Source organism: Artemia franciscana, chromosome 10 (genome assembly GCF_032884065.1).
Source record: "Artemia franciscana chromosome 10, ASM3288406v1, whole genome shotgun sequence".
NCBI classification, from domain to species: domain Eukaryota; kingdom Metazoa; phylum Arthropoda; class Branchiopoda; order Anostraca; family Artemiidae; genus Artemia; species Artemia franciscana.
The window spans coordinates 37,242,766-37,257,076 of record NC_088872.1 but is presented as its reverse complement, the minus strand read 5'-3'; the positions used below and the strand labels follow the sequence as shown (position 1 = coordinate 37,257,076).

At 35.6% G+C, this 14,311-nt stretch overlaps 1 protein-coding gene across 1 annotated transcript in view; it reads left to right on the top strand.

Moving 5' to 3' along the window:
- Positions 1 to 14,311, top strand: part of LOC136032156 (serine/threonine kinase SAD-1-like) — a 124,131-nt gene that overhangs the window by 77,735 nt on the left and 32,085 nt on the right. The window contains exon 7 of the mRNA XM_065712339.1: positions 11,870 to 12,081. Within this exon, the coding sequence (XP_065568411.1) occupies positions 11,870 to 12,081 (212 nt within the window). The remainder of the gene's footprint in view (positions 1 to 11,869; positions 12,082 to 14,311) is intronic.

Sequence of the window (14,311 nt, the reverse complement as noted above, 5' to 3'; positions counted from 1 at the left end):
ATATTAGGGAGTGTTTTTTCTATTGTTGTTCTGCTTAAAAAACCTAAGGGTGTAGGGGAAATCTTCAGGGGCTTCTTTAACCAAGGATTTCACTGGATTTTACCTGATAGGGAGTCTTTTAAAAACCTTCATGGGCCTGCTTTGGGGGGAACCTTCACGACGCCGGGCCCTAGCGTGTACTTCCACCGGACTCCTAGCATCTTATTCCAAAGTGGTCCCCTAGCATCCAATTCCATTAGTTGCCTTAGCGTCAAATTTTACCGGGTCCCCTAACCTAACCACCGGAGCCCTAACATCCAATTCTAATGGGGGGTGGCTAGCATCCAATTTTACTGGGCCCCTAACCTAACCACCGGGGTCCCCTAATGATCAATTCCACCCAGCAGACGCTTATTGTGTAATGGGTTTTGTTCACTTTTGGCTGTTACATGATAGAACTTGTTTGAATCTGCTAGTCAATGGGGGAATCCCTGGTCGTAATTGATTGGGGGTATTTGCAGAGATTTTTTTCTTTGGGATTTCCTTTTCTTTCAATGCATTTTTTCCTCGGGATTTCATTTTATTTCAAGGAGTTGTTTCTTCCAAGGCGTTTTTATTTATTAACTAGATTCTATGAAATAACCTATTGCAAGCAAGTAGAACCCCCTGTTCGCGCATACTAGAATGATTAAATGGATGGCGTGTTCCCATATGACTATAATAACTGAGATGTTGGATGGAAAATCGATTACTGGAATTGCTTGTACTTGGTATGCACCTGTATGTTAAGTAATGCTTTAGAGTGTTATCAGATAATATTGCTACCAGAGATAAAATAAAAGCGGGAGTACCATTATGGCTAGAATATGCTACACCTTCATGCATGATCAAGATTTTTTTCTTTTCCTCTTTAGTTCACAGAATTTTACACATATATTAAGAGCATTCTTGAATTAGCATACCTATGTGTATAGGCTACAACATTTAAATTGACATTTTTTGAGGGCTTTTAATGAAAATGTTGCGTTTCTTTGAGCCAAGACTATACATCCCCGATTGAAAAGCACAAATTAGAATAATATTTTCTCTTCAAATTTCACATAATCTCGTTAGAGGTAAAAATAAGCCCTATTAAGAGCTGTTCCTTAGAGCTTTTGACGAAATTACTGCTTTCCTTTGAACCAAGGCTGTGCATATTCACGTCACCATGACAGTATGTCGCTGGCCTACCCCCTAGCAAACAATTCCAGGAGGGAGTTGTTTTTCATAAAAGTCTTATTAATAAAAACAAATTACAGAGCATTATTAAAACACAAACAAGAGCCAAGAGCTCATATGGCACTTGTGACGAGGTCGGAAGAGCCAACTTTTCGCAATGTTATCGGGGTGATGTTTTTTTTTGGAGGCTACCTTGATAAGCACCTCTGCACGGGATTTCTGCCTCTAAAGCTGAATAGCTTTTTCTGTAATTTTTGATCGCTTTAAAACCATAGCTTGATTTAGCTCCTCCTACGCTTGCTGGCCCATACTATAGAAAATTCCAGTTTTAATCACCATAAAACGTGATCCAATCTTGTATTTTTAACAAAAGTGTTAGCCAAGGCCAGACATTTTTAAAAAGGTTTTGAAACTATTCTAAAAATGGTAGAGTAAGAAAAACATGGATAAAAATTTTCTCTGTCAAGAATTGAATCTACGATCTTCGGAGTAGAATACCTACACCATATCCACTTCGCTCTGCAGGCTTTCAAGGAAACATTTAAAAAAATATTTTTTCTAATTTTCCGAATTAAACATCCCTCCCCAGATGTTCGAATCGGGGAAGAAATTATTTCCACGGTCAAGTGCCATAAAAAGCAGTCGAAAATTAACAACGGAAAAAGCAAAACCTGACATAGGATGGAATATAAGCAAAAAGAACCACGAATTAAAGAAAGGTGGGGGTCTTAGCAACCAATTCCAGAAGGAGGGGGTTGATATTAGAGGTAAATTTAAGCCATATTAAGAGCTATTTCTGAGATTTTTTAATGAAAATTATTGAACCAGGGCGATGCATATTCACACCCCCGTGACAATATGTGGCTAGCCCATCCTAGTAAGCAATTCCAGAGGGGTAGAGTTGTTATTAGAGATAAATTTAAGCAATATTGAGACGTATTTCTGAGAGGTCCTAATGAAAATCCCTCATTTTTTGACTGATTGTTAGATCTCACTCCTCCTCAGTCAAAAAATTCTTTTAACACCTCCCACCTTAACTTTAAACTGTAGTCCAAGCAATTCACTCCACCATGGTAATAAGTGGCTACTCGATGGCACCCTATGGATACATTTTATCATTCCTAAGACATTTTTACCAGAAATTTTCATGATAAAATTATGATTTAAATCCAATGGTTCATGTTTTTTTTCCAAGCCATGCCTCATTGATTCACGTTGTCAATTCACACTTCCATGTCAAGCTATGACTGGCCCCCTGGCACCCCCTCTTCATTCCTAAGACATTTTTCAGATATTTTCTCGCTAAAAATCATGCATTAAATCCATTGATCCATGTTTTTCGCAAGCCGTCCCTCTGTGATACACTATCTCAACTCACACCACCGTGCCACACTATCACTGGTCCTCTTGTGTCCTCTGGCACCCCCTTGTAATTCCTAAGACATTTTTCATATGTTTTCTTGATAAAATTATGAGTGAAGTCCATTGATTCCTATATTCGCAACTCAACACTCTGTGATACACCATCTCAATTCACGACACCGTGTCATTATAACTGACCTTCTGCTACATTCCCAGGTATTTTCTTGTTAAAAATCATACATTAAATACATTAGTTCAGGTTTTCTAAAGACACCCTAAAGATACCAGTCGCAATTCACGACACTGTGCCACACAGTGACTGGTCTTCTGGTACCCTCTAGAACCTTTCGTCATCCCTAAAACATTTTCCAGATTCTTCCTTGTTAAAAATCACTCATCAAATTCAACGTTTCATTTTTTACCCATCCACCCCCAAACACGATGTCCCCATGATAATTCACGCTACTTTGGTAAACTACAAATTACAATTAGAAAATTAGAAAAAATGAGGTATTTGTAACTTACGAACGGGTGATCAAATCTTAATGAAATTTGATGTTTAGAAGGATCTTCTGCTTTAGAACTCTCATTTTAAATCCTGACCAGATCCAATGACATTGGGGGGAGTTGGAGGGAGAAACCGGAAAGGAAAACGGTATTTTTAACTTAAGAACGGGTGACCGGATCTTAATGAAATTTGATATTTAGAAGGAACTCATGTCTCAGAGCTCTTATTTTAAATCCCGATCAGATCTGTCGACATTGGGGGGAGTTGGAGGGGGAAACCGGAAATCTTGGACAACGCTTATAAATGTCGTAGATTCATGATTGACTTAACCGGACTGGATCCGCTCTCTTTGGGGGAGTTGGGGATGGGGTTCCGTGCTTTGGTGCTTCTAAACGTGCTAGGACGATGAAAATTGGTACGCGTGCCAGGGAGCTGCACATATTTACTCGATAAAGTCGTTATCCCCGATTCGACCATCTGGGGGGCTGAAGGGAGAGGAAAAATTAGGAAAATTGAGGTATTTTTAACTTACGAGTGAGTGATCGGATCTTAATGAATTTTGATATTTAGAAGAACCTTGTGACTCAGAGCTCTTATTTTAAATCCCGACCAGTATTAAGCCTCTGAGTTTCCTTTTAAAGCGATCTATTGGTTCTTAGAATTTTGCTAGAGCACATACCTTATGAGCTCTTGGCTCTTCCGACCTCGTCATAAGTGCCATATGAGCTCTTAGCTCTTGTTAACTGTTTTGTTACAAAAATTCGTTATTTTTGTTTTCAATTTTGGGGAAAAAAGTACAAAAGATAATATAACAAAATTCTTTTTCAGTAAATTACCAATGACGCTGTAGGGTTTAGACTTTTACATTTAGATAATGGGGCCGCTACCAAACCCTTGTTTAAGTGATTTCTTGTTGTTTTAAGCTTGATTTGCGTCATATTCATTTACATTTGTAACCGTTGTATGTTTTTTACCAAACTGGCTGCTCTCTGTTCCCTTTTGACTCTTAAAAAGGGAAGTAGAATTTTCAATTTTCTATCAAATGATCCTCACAAAGTTTATACAACTACCCCTTCCGTAAAATTTATATATGCTAACAATGAACAACTAGCTTAACTTATAAGCCTTGATCCGGAGGTCAAGGGGGTATTTAACCCCCAGAGGCAAAGTTGTTTTGCCTTTGGACCATTTTAAACAAAATGACTATCTTAAAATTTTGATCGGACCCGTTTGGGGAAAAGGGCGTAACAGGGGGGGGGGGAGCCTCCGATTGCTTTTGACTTAAAAGAGCACTAGAACTTTCAATTTACAGTCGAATGTGTCTCCTCCAAAGTTCACATGATGATTCTCCTCCAAAGCTCACAAAGAACCAGTGATTCTAGATGATCAAGAGAGGGCTCATTTGATCGGAAATCTAAAAATGTAGTACCATTTTTATGTGACCAAAAATGTTGGAGGGCAGTTAGTCCTCCTTGCACGCCCTTTTTTATCCCCTAGGTCGTCCGATTAGAATCATGAGATAGACATTTTGTTCATCATAGCTATGAAATCTAATAATTGTGTATTTGAAGATGACTAGACCCTCCACAGTCCCCGGAGGAAGGGCTGCAAGGTTTGGCTCTCCAGCAGATCGAAAAGAAAGTTTTTGGCACCTTATTGGACTATTTTTTTGGGCGGGGAGAAGGACTTTACATTTAAAATATTTGTTGCTGTTCGTCAGGTTCTAGAAAATGATCGTGAAAACTGGTGTGACAGATGATTGCCACGCATTGTGGAACTATGCCAAGCGTTGCGGAACTGTATCATGTGTGACGGTAGTGTTCTAATCATGGTGGAAGTGTGCTAAGCATGATGGAAATGTGTCAAGCGTGGTAGAACTTTGCCTCTCACTTTGAAGTGCGCCAGTGGTGGTGGCAGTGTGTCAAGAATGTCAGCAAACCCGTTACTCTCCGATGTAGGCCTACATTATGTGGAGGAAAGTGAACAAACCTTTGAATTTTCAAGTTTATGACTTTTGACTTTCTTAATTGAAGTTTTTCAGTTATTCATGTACTTGTATATCTGGATATACACCACTGCAAGGCTTCGTCGATTGTACATCTGATCATTGCTTTTTTTTTTTTTTGAAGTGAAAGGTTAGTTGATAATGGTATGTCCTGTGAAGTTGAACAAATTAAACCCAAGTGGAAAACAAGGAGTAAATTTCTGTTCTTTTGGCTACAACCTCTCTTCCAAAAAACTCATCTCCCACCTCTTAGAAATAAAGTCAGGTAATTTTTCTAAATCGACACCTCTTCATTATTCAATAATTTGTATTACTGATGGAAAAGGAATTTAAAAAATAAAAATGCCATCGTTCCTATAAAAGTGAATATGCTATTTAGAGGTTACTATGGTAGAGCATGGTTTCGCGTAAATGATAGAATCGAACCCCCCTCCCCCTCCCGAGGCACAGCTTTGACTTGAAACATACATGTTTTCTATTTTAAAACCGTCGCATCATTATATTATTCTCATCGTGAACGTGCCGTCCTTTAGCTATTTCATTAATTGGATTCCAATCGATCTATTCTTTCTAAGGAAGCAAAAAGTGGATCCAAGATGGTTTTACAATCAGCTTTGGAGCTTGAATTCGTGCCAAATTTTCTTTCGTAAAGATGACTTCAGTTTTTCTCTCTTTCTTTATCAACAATATACACGGTAACTTATTTTTCGGCATTACTTAACAAAACAGAAGGACCTACTAGGCTTACGTTTGATCCAATGGTATTAGTCAAAACATTTTCAAATGAAACTAGTCAACATTTTTAGAATCTAAAGTCTTTCAGTTTTTCCTTCTTTTGACTTTAGCGCATTTTCGGATGTCCGTAGAGGGGGAGGGGTTGTACGGTGCCCCAGCGCAATTTACGAGTTATATCTTTTGTCTATTTTTTCTCTTCATAAGCTTCATAATTTACTAGCGCTGATGATGATGACCTTCAATCCTATGTATAAAACCGGTATATGGAGCTTGATCTCCAGAGAAGTACTTTCTGGAACATGTAAGCTATTTACAGGGACTTGTCCCTTAAAATTGATTGGGAAGAATTGCGCGTCAAAGCAACAGCAACAACGGTTTCTTCAAGATCTTCCAAATCATCTAGACGATCATAAAAGTTTTCAGTATCTTAGCACTCATAAAGTTACCTATAGCATGTCTTTGTTTGACGTTCAGTTAATAGGAACTCAGTAAATTTTCGTTGCTTCGGTTCCATGACAGTAAGCACAAATTGGGCTATTACCATAAAAGTGGGAAAAATAAAATATTTTCTAACATCTTCTGATAGCAATATGAATAGAAATTTTGAAGATTTCTTGATGTTTTACTGTAGAGCTCCTTGTCATAGCTGTTTGTTTGCGAAAAATAAAGTAATTGCAATTAAGGATAAGATTTGTCAATAGCCATCAATTTCAAGGATGCTATGGAAGTTTCCAGAATGGTTTATATTGTGAATTGTTCTTAGAGTAATTTATCTTGCTGCTATACCAGCAATAAAACTATAATCTTTGGTAGCTGTGCGTTTTCTCATTAACAGATATACTTGCATGACAAGGGACCCATTCTGTGTTTCCCTACTCCAATTCCTTTACTCACAGCTTCTTGCATAGATTGATGACAAACGGTGATGTATCATAACGGCATTCTATATCAATAAAAGATTTAAAGGCTTCGTTTGAACTGATGTAATCAGTGGAGATTCTGCTTTGACTTTGTTTGAGAAGAATCAATGAAAGATTAAACAAATTTGGCATCTTCAGTCTAGGTAAATGCAGCATTACCTAGGTATTTGCTAACCAAACAGTTTATCAAACAGTTCGTGGTAACGAACTGTAGTAAGGAGCGACCCGGCTCAATAGCAACCAAAACTCTAAAAAATGGAATTTTGATACCAATAGCTACATCAAAAGAATCGCATTTTAATGCTGATTTTAAATATATAAGTTTCATCAAGTCTAATCTTACCCAAAGTTACGAGCCTGAGAAAATTTGCGTTATTTTAGAAAACGGGGGGGGGGACACTCCCTAAAAGTCATAGAATCTTAACGAAAATCACACCATCAGGTTCAGCGTATCAGAGAACCCTACTGCAGAAGTTTCAAGCTCCTATCTACAAAAATGTGGAATTTTATATTTTTTTGCCAGAAAACAAATCACGGATGCGTGTTTATTTGTTTGTTTGTTTTTTTTCCCAGGGGTGATCGTATCGACCCAGTTGTCCTAGAATGTTGCGAGAGGGCTCACTCTAACGGAAATGAAAAGTTCTAGTGCCCTTTTTAAGTGACCAAAAAAATTGGAGGTAACCTAGGCCCCCTCCCACGCTAATTATTTTCCCAAAGTCAACGGATCAAAATTCTGAATAAAAGCCATTTTATTCAGCGTAGTCGAAAAACCTCATAACTATGTCTTTGGGGACGACTTACTCCCCCACAGTCCCCGTGGGAGGGGCTACAAGTTACAAACTTTGACCAGTGCTTACATATAGTAATGGTTATTGGGAAGTGTACAGGCGTTTTCAGGAGGATTTTTTGGTTGGGGGTAGGGGTTGAGAAGAGGGGGATATGCTGGGGGAACTTTCCATCGAGGAATTTGTCATGGGGGAAGAAAATTTCCATGAAGGGAGCGCAGGAATTACTAGCATTATTAAAAATAAAACAATGAAAAAATAAATATGAAGAAGTTTTTTCAGCAGGAAATAAGGAGCAGCATTAAAACTTAAAACGAACAGAAATTATTACACATATGAGGGGCTCACCTCCTCCTAATACCTCGCTCTTTACGCTAAAGTATTTTTAAGATATTTCAACTATTTATTCTACGGCTTTTGTGATTCAGGGGTCATTCTTAATGAATTGAGACAAAATTTAAACTATAGTGTAAAGAGCGAGGTACTGACGAGGGGGCGAACCCCCTAATATATGTAATAAAAACATGAGAATACAAAAGTTCTTTACCTAAGCTAATTTATACGTTACGTATATATTTTACTAATAAAAAGATTCGAAAAAAATTAAAAGTTCTAGTTGCCTTTTTAATTAACCAAAAAATCGGAGGGCAACTAGGCTTCCTCGCCTGCTCTTTTTTTTTCTCAAAATCATTCGATCAAAATTATGAGAAAGCCATTTAGCCAAAAAAATAAATATGCAAATTTTGTTTTAATTATTCCTCTACGGAGAGCCAAAATTAAAACATTCATTGATTCAAAAACGTTCAGAAATTAAATAATAAAAAAAAGTTTTTTTAAACTGAAAGTAAGGAGCGACATTAAAACTTAAAACGAACAGAAATTACTTCGTATATGAAAGGGACTGCTTCCTCGTCAACGCCCCGCTCTTTACGCTAAAGTTTTTTATTGTTTTAAAAAGAAGATATGAGAGAAAGAGTCAAACTTTAGCGTAAAGAGTGGGGCGTTGATGAGGAAGCAGCCCCTTTCATATACGAAGTAATTTCTGTTCGTTTAAGTTTTAATGTCGCTCCTTACTTTCAGTTAAAAAAAACATGTTTTTTTATTATTTAATCTTATTAACAGAAGTGATAGAGAATGTACCTCAGTTTTCATTTTTGTCTTTGGATGCCCCGGTGAATATATTTGTATGGTCAGGAAAATTCATCTCTGAGAGCCATTAAAATGATTTTCTTGAATGTAGACCTGTTCATATTTCTAAATCATCCAAATACTCAACTTTTTTGTACCACCAGATTGGAATGGAATGGATGGTTAAGTCAGTTGTTTGAAGTATTTCAGACAGTTTTAGTTGAGTCCCTTGCAGTTCTACTGTGTAAGAACCTGAGAGATATCGAATATATCTATTCAATCTTTCAATCTTTATGGTATTCAATCCATAAAGAGTCTGCGAGATTTCCAAATTTACTGGGCAACTCTCAAGAAAGCAAAAATTCATTTTTGGTAGTTTTGGGTAGTGCTTGGGCAGAGGCTTTACTGGCTTACTGTTTATACATTTTCCGATTTGGTTCTATATATTTGGTGTATAATTCGAGAAAGAAGTCCATCTTGGGTCCCATTTTACAGCAGATGTTTTTTTTTTCATTTCGTTGAGTCGTTGCAATTCCTTGATTTCATTTATCCGCTTCTAGTAACTCGATATTAAGAAAGAACTCTTGATTGTTAGTTTTTCATTTTCGTCAATGATCAGGGTCTCATTTTTATGTTTGAGAATGTTACATATTCTTACCTTACTGAGCTATTTTTTTTTCTAGAGATTCTTCTAAAGCATATGTTTGTTAAACAGCACTTTTCTTTTAGACTTGTAATTACAAAAACTATTTGCTCCAGTATCTGTGTTTTCGCTTGACATGTATTCATTTTGGAAAGCCTTATTTCTTTTTGCTTCATTTTTTCAACTCTACATAATCTCAGTGTTTGAAGCATTAGAAACGCTTTCGAAACTTATTTGGGGCTTTCTAAGAAAGTGTATCGAAAACATTCTTTCTTCAGTAACAACTAAGACCAATTCAAATAGATTCGCTTTTCTAAGTCCGTCATGCTGAATTCAAAATAATATATATTTTTGCTCGTGGTGACTGTCTGAATGGCAAGGTTGTAACTTTTGAACATACATGCATTATTTCGATGTTTTTATTAATGCGTTTTTGGTTTTGAAACCGCATTAATTTTTAAGAGTGGCCAAAGGGCAGTTTGAAGACACCTACCCTAAAAAATCTTGCGTAAATGTATGTTTAATGGTGTGGCTATGCAATTGCTACGTAAATAATGTTATTAGGAATCGTCGGAAAGAATACAGGCAGCCCAAGAGAGATGCCTGAAATTTTTCTTTTATGAAGGTAAAGCTCCTTGCAGATATCTCCCTTCTTTACGGAAACAATCTGGTTACCGTCGAGGAAAGGAAATCAAAGATTTGCTTACGTCTCCCAATAGTGCTGCCAAAATCTTCACGATTAATTCGTGTTTCCCTAGTCATCCCCTACCCCAAAGACCTCTTTTCCTTTGTTCTGTCTCAACAAAAATCCTCACTTTTACTGCGTAAAATGTTTCTACTGTTATTACTGCATAAAATTTCTCCCTATATGATTAAAATATTAAATAAGTTAACCTTTTACTCCTGTTTCTTTTTTTTGCCATTTATTGTAAAAGCTTTTTTTGCTCATTTTTGGTGATGCTATTTTGTAAGGTATTTTATTTATTTATTTTATTAATACCAAATGCGGTAAGCTGTATAAAGCTATATTTTGTTCATTTTTTTTCTATTAATCATTTTATGCATAAGACGTTTCGTTTTCCATTAGTTTTTTAAGGTATATTTGGTATTTCTGTTTTGTTTGTTTGGCAGAACAAACAAGTTCAGCTCTGCTAAGATAGTCTTTTGAAAATAAACATAATCTTGCTCTACCGTTTTATTCACAATAAGATACTACACCCCACCCTCCTGTAATAAGTTAGATCCACCCTAAAAGTGTTTTAGTTCAACCCCTTTTGATAAAATAAAAAAATAATAGCATACTGCCTAAATTGAAGGGAAGCTCACCTTTTCCCGTTTTGTATTATGAATGATTTAGTAGCTAGACTATAGCCTTTTTCCATTCGCTAAATATAGATTTTTGAAGAGAAGTGAAGTAGTTCAACTGGAAAGCTAGTGTCCAACTTTTAAACTTATTATTATTATTTATTGTCTAATTTTGCCTGCATCATAAGACACTAAAAACAATAAACGCCTTTTGCAAAAAATACTTATTACACTTGGTATTTTATACTTAGCTAAGTTTCTTATGTAACTCTTCCTGTATCATAGACACTAAAAACGATAAAACCAATACTGAGGCAAATATGATGTATGTATGCTCTTGCAATATGCTCATAAATATGACGTCACCAACGGGATTTGTTTTATCAAATTTAATGCTCTCTCGAATTTTCTCAAACTCCACCTATATCGATCGTTTTTTTAGGCCAGAAAAATGGTTGATTGTGTGTGGCTATGCTGTTTGACCTATGTGATTGTATGGATGAGTAGGGTTGAGGCCTCATTCAAGTGCTGGTCTATATTAATCACTAATTTAGGAAAACAGTCTTCCTTTTCTCCTTCTGTCTCTTTATTTTATTTTATTTTTTTATTTTTTTATTTTTTTTTTTTATTTTTATTTTTTTTTTTTTTTTTGTGTGTGTGTTTGTGCTGTAGCATTGGTGATTTCTCTTTTCATGATATATATAAATACAATTATTGCTCGTTTGAATATATATATATATATATATATATATATATATATATATATATATATATATATATATATATATATATATATATATATATATATATATATATATTATATATATATATATATATATATATATATATATATATATATATATATTATATATATATATATATATATATATATATATATATATATATATATATATATATATATATATATATATATATATATATATATATATATATATATATATATATATATATATATATATATATATATATAAATTCAATTCAAGGTGCAAAAAGGCCGTAGAAATTCTAGCCTACGGATCTGTTGACTAATGAAAAAATTATCAACATTTTATTCCCCCCTCCCTCAATCCTGGAACCACTATTGAACATATGGTATGCTGCAAAAGTCAATCATTTCAAAAAAATAGAAATGTTTGCTTTAGCTACAAAGCAATTGCTTGGTTTTAACATGTATTTGGTATTGTTTACTATGTTGCGATACTAATTGTTTTTATAATTTCTATTTTCCTCTTTCTGGCCATTCAAATATGTTCTCTTTAGTTACAGGAGGTCTTGAAGCATCCTTGGGTAACAGGTGTTACTTCAGGCCGACCGAATGGTGACTTAGAATGTGAATTGCCCATGATGGCTGCCGTCCCTACTCATGTCCTTCCATCAGAAGCAGATATGGATCCAGATGTCTTGCAAGCCATGAATAGTCTCGGATGTTTCAGGGATAGAAACAGACTTGTCCGAGAACTCCTTAATCCTCAGTAAATATTATAAAGGCTAATTTTCTTTGTCGACCTGACTTGATTGTTTATATCACAAACAATCAAGTTAAATTTCAGGCGTCTGAAAGGAATTTTTTTTTAAGAATTTCAAATCTTGCTTTTCTAGTGTTAGAAAAAAATGGATGTAAACGACTAGAACTTTTAAATTAAGCCAAACAAGGCAGAAAAAAAAACCAAGCTGCAAACATCGCTAGAATCGATCATAGAGAAGAAAACACTGCTAAAAATAACAGTAATCATCACAAGTCGTAATCCTCGGCAAGGCCTCAGTGCATTATGGATATCAAAATTACATTTTTTAGTGATTTGATTATAGTTTTGGTTATGTTAATTTTTCTAATGTCCTATACTGTAAAAAATTCGTACCTATACTGTATTCATGTGCAATTACGTGTACCTATCCAGATGAATTCAAACAAATATTCACTTGTGGGGGAGGGGAAGGGGCTGAATTTGAGAATTATTTTTTGCCTTTGAAAGGGTCACTAAAGAAAGTGTTTGTCCCAAACGTTATGTTGGCATGCTTTTTATTCCTTTTCTGACCATTGATAACCTTATCCATGTCAAATTCTAAGCCCAATCATCATCGCCATCATTTTCAATTTATTTGGTTCATTTTACCTCGGCTTGTCAGTCGTCATTATAAAATACATATCGCCAAGCCTTTGCTGTTTTTAACAAAGGTATGGTAGGCATTAATGACCTTATCCATGTTAAAATCGCAAACCCAAACGTCATCGCTATCATTTTCAATTTTGACACGTTTTGGTTTTCGCTGTCCAGGTTGATTTTCATTGACTCTCTCACTTGCTCGGTATCGCATGTTTTCTAACCGCGTGCGTCTTTGATCTTCATTTTCATTTTTGACACGCTGTCACTCATCTTCTAACCGCGTGCGTATTTACTCTTCATTTTCATTTTTGACTCACTCACATGCTCGGTGCCGCATGTCTTCTAGCCGCGCTTGCTTTGCTCTTCATTTTCATTATTGTCACGTCTTCACTTTTCTTCTAACCGCGGGTGTCTTCATTTTTGGCTAAAAATGGCCTCAGTGCGTTATGGATGGCAAAACTACATTTATTAGTGATTTGATTTTAGTTTTGGTTGTGTTAATTTTTCTAATGTTCAATACTGTAAAAAAAACTCTTATCTAAAGGAACTTACCGAAAGGAAAAGTGTTCAAAGGATAGGTACAAGATTTTTCCTAAAAACCCATATGACATATTACTTTATGTGCTTTCTGTAGCCAAAACTTGACAAAAAAATCAAAACGTTTCATCTAGAAGCTGTAGCACCCCTTGCTTTATACAGAGCATGACTCGCATCGTATAAAAATGGTGGTTCTGAACAAGAGCCACCACATCTTGTCCTTTCGAACGATTTTCAATTGAAATGCTTTCTACTTTCAAATTGATTTCTAATTTCTGCTCGACGATAGATGAAACTGATCGGTTTTCCCATTGCACTAATCGGTTTTCAGGCTTACCCTATGCCTTGGTGGGGCATAACACTCGTTATAAATAATTTTATTCCTCACACCTCTCAATACAAAATTTCTACACAACTGAAACCTTTTCAAAAGAAAAATGTTATGGCAGGGCGAAGAGCGGATCGACTTCAGCACGATTGCCAGTTGTTCAATATCTTACAATTTCAGCCTGTTGATATCTTTTTTGGGACTTAATGAAAGCTACTTTGTTGAAGATTGCAACAACAGTAAGATAATTTAGTTGAGGTTTTCATGAATATCTTTAGCTTCTCGGTTATAAACTTGGTCGTAGAAGCAGCTTTGCTTAATGGCTTCTATGAGAATTAAACTCAAACGAAGTCCTTTTTTCAACTTATTTAAAATTGCTAAGGAGAGAGAAATTCATATTCAAGCCAAATATCAAATTTTCTGTCAGGGATTTTTACTATCGAAAAGAAGGAAATCAAAGTTGAGGCCTCTATTTTTTCTTTATTTTTGAAGTTTTCCAGGATTATTGTAAACATGATTCTCTTGACTTAATATGAGCGACATGTCTTGGATTATTTTCATTCTTATGCCCTATTATATGGATTATTATCAGTCTTGTGCCCTAGGAGTAATAACATAGAACGCATGATGATTAAGAGCTTGGTGAAAGCTCTTTCGATTAAAAATGGTAAGTTGTGTTTAAGCCCCATGTACTTCTGGGCACCCATACAGCCCTACATGGCACCAAATCAA